The 7,022-nt window shown below is 50.3% G+C and overlaps 1 protein-coding gene across 1 annotated transcript; it reads left to right on the top strand.

The window, feature by feature from the left end:
• The first annotated feature begins 2,517 nt into the window (after positions 1-2,517).
• LOC144153475 (uncharacterized) lies at positions 2,518-3,287 on the top strand. The gene is made up of 4 exons (XM_077685116.1): positions 2,518-2,590; positions 2,662-2,712; positions 2,808-2,867; positions 3,155-3,287. Exons 1-4 carry the CDS (start codon positions 2,518-2,520, stop codon positions 3,265-3,267), a joined length of 297 nt encoding a protein of 98 aa, XP_077541242.1. The 3' UTR covers positions 3,268-3,287.
• The last annotated feature ends 3,735 nt before the right edge of the window (positions 3,288-7,022 follow it).

The raw sequence follows: 7,022 nt of genomic DNA, 5'->3' as shown, positions 1-7,022 counted from the left end.
TAACAATGCCGGGGCATCCGAAACGGCAAACCCATGCCGAAACGAAGGCTTTTGCGACCGTTTCTGCCGTGATGTCCGGAATCGGTACGGCTTCGGGCCAACGGGTGAAGCGGTCAACCATTGTCAGAATGTAGCGGAAATCACGAAAGGGAGGAAATGGCCCGACCAAATCCAGATGCACGTGGTCAAAGCGACAGCTAGGTGGCAAAAAAGGCTGCGCGGGAGTCTTCGTGTGGCGGGTCACCTTGGCTGTCTGACAAGCGAGGCACGAACGGGCCCACTGGCGGACATCCGCATTGATGCTCGGCCAGACGTACTGCTGTGTAACGAGGCGCTGAGTGGCTCGGATGCTGGGGTGGCAGATGTCGTGGAGCGAGTGAAAAACAGCACGACGAAAGGCAGCCGGAAAGAAGGGTCGAGGCGCCGCCGCTGACATGTCACACCACAGTGAGCCAGGAACGAACGGATCAGGCATAAGTTGTAGACGGAGGGAACCCGGGTGGTCCCGGAGTGCTTTCAGCTCAGGGTCTTCAATTTGCGCCTGAGCTTGGCGTTCCCAGTCCACAGCAGATGCAGCACTGCCGATGGAGGTAATGCGTGAAAGTGCGTCAGCAGCCTCGTTGTCGGTACCTTTGATGTGCCGAATGTCCGTCGTGAATTGCGAAATATAGGCGAGCTGACGGAGCTCCCGTGCGACGTATTTGGAGGAGTTCGTACGGAAAACGTACGCCAGAGGCTTATGGTCCGTGAGAACGTGAAAGGGCTGGCCCTCCAAAAAGTGCCGGAAGTGCTGGATGGTGGCGTAAATGGCGAGCAGCACACGACCAAAAACGCTGTAGCGCGTCTCGGCAGGTTGGAGCTTCCGAGAGAAGAAACCCAGCGGGTGCCACTCGGAGTCGATTCTCTGCTGGAGAACAGCGCCAATTGCAACGCTGGAAGCATCCGCCATGATGCGAGTGGGGACGTCGATTGTAGGGTGGATGAGAAGCACCGAATCGGCGACGGCTTGTTTAGCAGCGTTGAAAGCCGACTGAGCTTCGGGAGACCAGAAAATCGCGGATGAGGAGCTCTTGGTTGTGCGCAGAAGCTCAGTCAGTGGATGCAGAAGTTCGGCACAGTGGGGTATAAAGCGTCGCGAGAAATTCACCAGGCCCAGGAACTCACGAAGCTGGCGGAGGCTGGTAGGTTCGGGGAAGTCCTTCACGGCTTGAACGTGAGAGGTTAAAGGGCGAATTCCTTGCGCCGAGATGTGATGGCCCAGGAACTCGAGCTCGGAAGCCCCGAAGACGCATTTCTGGGCGTTGACAACCAGGCCAAATTGCTGGAGGCGTTCAAAGAGTTCTCGGAGGTGACGCTCGTGATCTTGGGGAGTGCGACTCGCGACGAGGATGTCGTCAATGTACGCAAATACAACCGGAAGGCCACGCGTCACCTCGGCAATGAACCTTTGAAATGTTTGACCTGCGTTGCGTAGCCCAAAGGGAAGCGCACATACTCAAACAAGCCGAAAATTGTAGTGATGGCCGTCTTCGGGATATCGGCAGGCTCGACGGGGATTTGGGGATACGCCTTGAAAAGGTCCACTTTGCTAAAGATTGTGCACCCTTCCAAGTGGCTGGTGAAATCCTGGATGTGGGGTAAGGGGTAGCTGTCGTGGACAGTCTGAGCGTTGAGCGCCCGGTAATCGCCGCACGGGCGCCAGTCTCCATTTTTCTTTGGAACCATATGCAGTGGAGACGCGTGGTTGCTGGACGATGGGCGGATAATACCGAGTTCCAGCATGTGCTCGAATTCACGTTTAGCAGTCGCCAGACGCTCACCGAAGAGGCGGCGCGGCCGAGCTGCGACTGGTGGACCACGCGTGACGATGTGGTGGGTAACGCTGTGCTTGGGCGGCTGCTTTAAGTTGCAAGGTCTCGTAACCTCAGGGAAGTCTTCGAGGATTCCTGCGTACGGGCATGAGGTAAGCAGCGTGCGGATGCCATTTGGAGCGACAGTAGACAGTACGCCCAGGATGGAAAGGCGTGTCTTGCTGTCAATCAGGCGATGGTGATGCATGCTGACGTCGAGGTCAAAATGGGTGAGGAAATCGGAGCCGAGGATGGGCTGATTGACGTCGGCTACTACGAAGACCCACCGGAAGGCGCGCGCCGCAACCCGAGGTCGAGGGTGAGGGACCGCAGACCATACGTGGCGATAGAGGTAGAGTTCGCTGCACGAAGCGTAGGTCCAGGTGACTTATGGCGAATTCCATTGGGCGAACAGGAGCAGGTGCAGCGAGCAGCCAGAGCAGCACACGGGAGTAACAGGAACGTGTGCTTTCGTTCCACGAATGAAACATTCGCGCTGCTCCGGGAGCAGAGAAAAGAGAGAGAGGGCGTGATGTCAAGGGTCATGTGACCAAACTTTTCCCGCGCTTGCTTCACGGAGCATTTCGCGCGCTCTCGTTGTCCGCACGCAGTTATTCCGCGCCAGTTTCGCCAGATACGTGCCGGTGGTTTTGTGTTTGCCTTCCTCATGGCGATGAATGATGAAGCCGAGCGGATGTTCATGTCCATGATAAAGGGGTCACCACTACGCGCTACACCAGGTAAGCATTGTGCCTCGCAAAAATTAGCTGCGAGCGATAACAGCGTCAATCTTTGTTTGTGCTCACTACAGTCGTTATCGATGCCTTGGCCACGCGGGAGAGCATTGACGGGAATCCCCACGGTAAGCGCCAATAACTAACAAGCAGAGGCCATATTACGCAATACTTTTTGCCAGTTTTTTTTTTTTAATTTCTCGTGCTGAATGGCCCATTTCAGGTAGCGGGAGCGTCGCGGTGTGTGAGAAAACGACGGGCGAGGACGGAGCACGTAATTTGCGTATGTATACGTCACGGGGCCGCACTTTTGTGCTGTACTGTCGAACTTTCTTCTGCCGTTTATCGTCACTTCTACTGGTTGACGCTTTGAAATTATTTGTATGCCTGTTTGAGTTTAGAAAACAAACCTCTTTATGTTTGCGTTCAGCAAGGGCTGATGACATGCTACATTCATCGCACCAGGAGACGTTTACTTCGCGAACAGAACACCATATATAATCATTTCACGTCCCACAGAATAGGCACCTCGGCACAGTTTTTACACTCGCACTTATTTTTCACGTGCAGAAACCACCACTTTATCAAACGCCGGCGAGATGGGAACGGGCCCAGCGCCACAAGGGAAAAGAGGTGGCGGAGGTGAGCTTCTACCGCTGCAGTGCCCGACACATGTGCTTTAAAGCTAGCCTTATTTCTATTTCAGCTCCTGAGTGGACACCAGGGGAAACTAAACTCCTATTAGACTATTATTATAAATACTTCCCTCAAGTTGGCCCTTTCAAAAAGTTTAAGAACAAGAAGATGCTTTTTAAACAGGTTTCCCAGGATCTGGCTGATGTGCTTGGATGCAGCAAAACGCCACAGCAATGTGAAAATCGCGTAAAAACGGTAAGGAGGCAAAAGAGAAAAGCTTGCGATAATAACAACACGTCCGGTGCTCAACCTTGCCCCGTCCCATTCGACGATGAAATGCGAAAAATTGAAAGCATTGATGTCAGCCTCGAGCCCGAAGTCCAAAGGGACTCTTATGGAGCGACGTACAAGGCAACTTCATCAAGTTCCGACAGCTCATCTGATGTCCCCTCAACTTCACCTGAAATCTCCAGTACTCCGGCGAGCGGTTCAGACAGTGGGCAAAGCAGAAAAGGGCCAGCAGATGCCAAGAAAAGGGAACTTCGTGCTAGTACCAGTCGTATGCAGCAGATGCAATATTTTTTTGACCAAATGCGAGCTATTAGTGCCGAGCGAGCGGCTCGCAGGGAAGAGCTGGAAAAAGAAAAGGAGAAGAGGCGCGCCGAGCGGCGAGCTGAGCGCATTCAAGAACGCCAGGAGCGCCGCAAGATGCACGAAGACAAACTTCAGCTCATCCGCGAGGCCCTGGGGTTCAAGCAATAAAGAGGTGCACTTTGGAGGAACATGTTTTCATGACTGTTTATTTCATACTCAACAATAATGTCCCTGAACATTGGCAAAATCAGATGCTGCTTAAGCGTTGCATTTAATGTTTGAGCAGTATGCTTCCATTAAGACAGATTTTGTGGCTGCCTCCTCTTTAGCCCCATCTTGGATTTCAGTTTTTCTCTCTTAACATCAGCAAGTGCCCGTAAGAGGCTCTCTTCTCTAGATGTTCCACTGTAGACTCTGGCTGCACTAGGGCTCGGATCATTAGCACTCTGAGAGTTCACATGCATGTCTGGAACTAGACCATCAGGTGAGCCACCGTTGTCAATGCAGATGTTGTGGAGGACACAACATGCGAGAATAAATTTTGTCATGTTGTCTACTGTCGTGAGGTCCACACGCTGTAGCTGCCGAAACCTACCCTTTAACTCCCCAAACGCATTTTCAATTAGCACTCGGGTAGATGAAAGTTTGGCATTAAATGCCTTGTCACAGGCATCGAGGCTTCCATAGTCTCGAATGGGAGTCATCAGAAACTCGCGAGATGGGTACGCTGCGTCCCCAAGAATGTGGTATTTCCCAGCGCAGAGTTGAGGCAGTTTCTTCGAAATGGTTGAAAGCCGGAAGATCCTGGAGTCGTGAATTTTACTGGGTGCACCAGTGCTGGCATCTAGGAACCTCTTCCGGTTATCGCATATTCCCTGCAGTGTCAAGGATGGGTAGTGGTGCCGGTTCACATACACTGACCGCACCTTACCAGCAGGGCACCTAACCGGAATATAGCTTCCGTCAATGCAGCCAATAGTGTCCGGAAACCCTGAAACCTAAAAGGTGGAAAAAAAAATGTTATAACGTTTCACACAAAGAGCAAAATGAGCTAACAAAGTAGCAAGTGAAGTCGTGCCCTAATTCTTCAAGCTTCAAGCACAGCTCATTTTCATATGATTTCCTTGGATGTTGGTTTTGTACTTGTATCTGTTTGTTTTGTACAGTACTAACGTAAATTCATTGGCATGGTTATGTGCGCAATAAAGCGTGAAATGCATCGACAGTTCCAGCAAAGGGTCATTACGCGTAGTAGCCGAGAGCTTCAGCTTGACATGTTTTCGCAAACTCTACTACGTGCAGGTGTGAAGAACTTACAATGTAACTGAAAACAATGGCTTTGCGAGCTCTTCAACATCCCCATGCAGCTTACATCATAAATGATAACTCACTGCTTGTTCCAACCTTACTGTTATACACCAAATTCAAGGGTGCCCTGTATATACTATGTTTACCAGAAGTTACATCGCCTTCATGAATAAAAACACAGCTTTGAAGAATCATTCCGATGGTAAGCGACTGACATGCAGCTTTGATTAAATCAAAAACATTTTTGCAGTTGAAATTGAAAGTGGGGTTTTTCTTACCTGCTTAAACTCGTTGGAAAGTTTCTCCATGTCATCTGGGAAGGTCACGATGCGGGGGGCAATGTCGAGAAGGAAATCCATGACTCGATACATCATCCTGTGGTGCGTGCTTTCCCCAACTTCAAAACGTCCTGCAACATCCCGTATTCAGGATTTGTTGGCGGCATACCTGCAAGAAATGTGATAACTCTATAATAATCCTAAATGGTAAACAAGCATTTTACGTTGCCAACAAGCATTGAGCGAAGTATCGGAATAATCCACATCTGCCCAGTTGTCTGAACAAGCTTCAGAGCACATTTGGTGCAGACGTGCAGTATTTTACCCCTAGAATGCCTTAAAACAGCACATGCAAGAATTGAATGAAGAAAATGAGCAAATAGAATCGAGTGCGATTCGGCAACTGAAATGTACTTGAGCCTGGGACTAACGGAAGATCAGTGGCACGTAAAAGCAAATTCCAGGCAGCATAAGCATTTAGTGAAAAATCAGTTGGTAAACCTTCACGCGGCGCATTAGTGCATTCAAGTTCAGGCTTCGCTCGCGGGTACATGTGCCGTGAATTTCATGCCCTTAAAGGAGCCATGAAGAGAAAACACAAGTTTGGTTCATTCAAAAGATTGTGTCGTTAGAATCATACTGACACCACTTTTAACGTAAACTTCGCTCAAATAAGCTACATAATTAGGAAAAACGGGAATGGTCATGCGACCCACCAGCTCATTTCCCGCAACAGAACCTGTGATGTCACATGGGCTAAGCTCTGCGATTGGCGGAGGCTGGCAGAAGCAGACGCAAATTAGGTAGAGCTTACAAACTAGACGAACGAGCGATTTGCGCTTAAATTTAGGGCACATTCTTTACAAAGCAATAAGAATGATGGGACAAACAGTGGAAGTTACGAAAGCACATGTAAACATAGAAGTACTGATGCGTTTTGCTGCTCGTACTGCGCACAGCATGCTTTGGTTTAGCTGCACAGCACTACGGGGCTTGGGGTTGTCTCAGACGACACTGGCCGATTGACGCAAGCAACGGTGTCTTACGTGACCCCATTTGTCGAGCGAGCACTGTTTCAGGGAACGAATATTTTCTCCCAGAACAAAAACAAGCCAGGTTTAAATGCGGGCAAAAACAAACCAAACGCTTGCCACGGTATGGTGTCGCCATCTAGGTTACGGAACGTAAAGAAACGCGGGAACAAACCACACCGCTGTACAGGGTGGAGACAACCTTTGAACGGTCCCGTGCCGCCGCAATTGGGCCAACGGGCTCAACGCGTTATTCTTTTCGTTTCCCACGAGACCTAGCAACGCGAAACAGACAATATGATTCAAACTTCTTCAGTAAACCGCGTTGCGGCGATAATTTTAGCGCGGTTTTGACACAATGACTTGCTTCGGCGGCGAGCGAGCAACCGAACATGGCGGCGCCAGCGTTACGTGTCTCTACCCTGTACGGCGGATGCGTGAATGAAGGTACTCTAGGCTGCAGAGCGGTCGGTTCCCGTGATGTCACTTGGGACCACGAAAACGCACGATTGAGCGGGAAAATCAACATTTTAACCTAAATTGTTTAATTTCTCAGTGAATAAAGCACCGTTTGTATCCGGACAAGCGCTG

Source organism: Haemaphysalis longicornis, unplaced genomic scaffold (genome assembly GCF_048455015.1).
Source record: "Haemaphysalis longicornis isolate Haplotype H1 unplaced genomic scaffold, Haemaphysalis longicornis Haplotype H1 scaffold_9, whole genome shotgun sequence".
Lineage (NCBI taxonomy): Eukaryota > Metazoa > Arthropoda > Arachnida > Ixodida > Ixodidae > Haemaphysalis > Haemaphysalis longicornis.
Note: the sequence above shows the minus strand (reverse complement) of the source record. Positions and strands in the feature narration are given on the sequence as shown.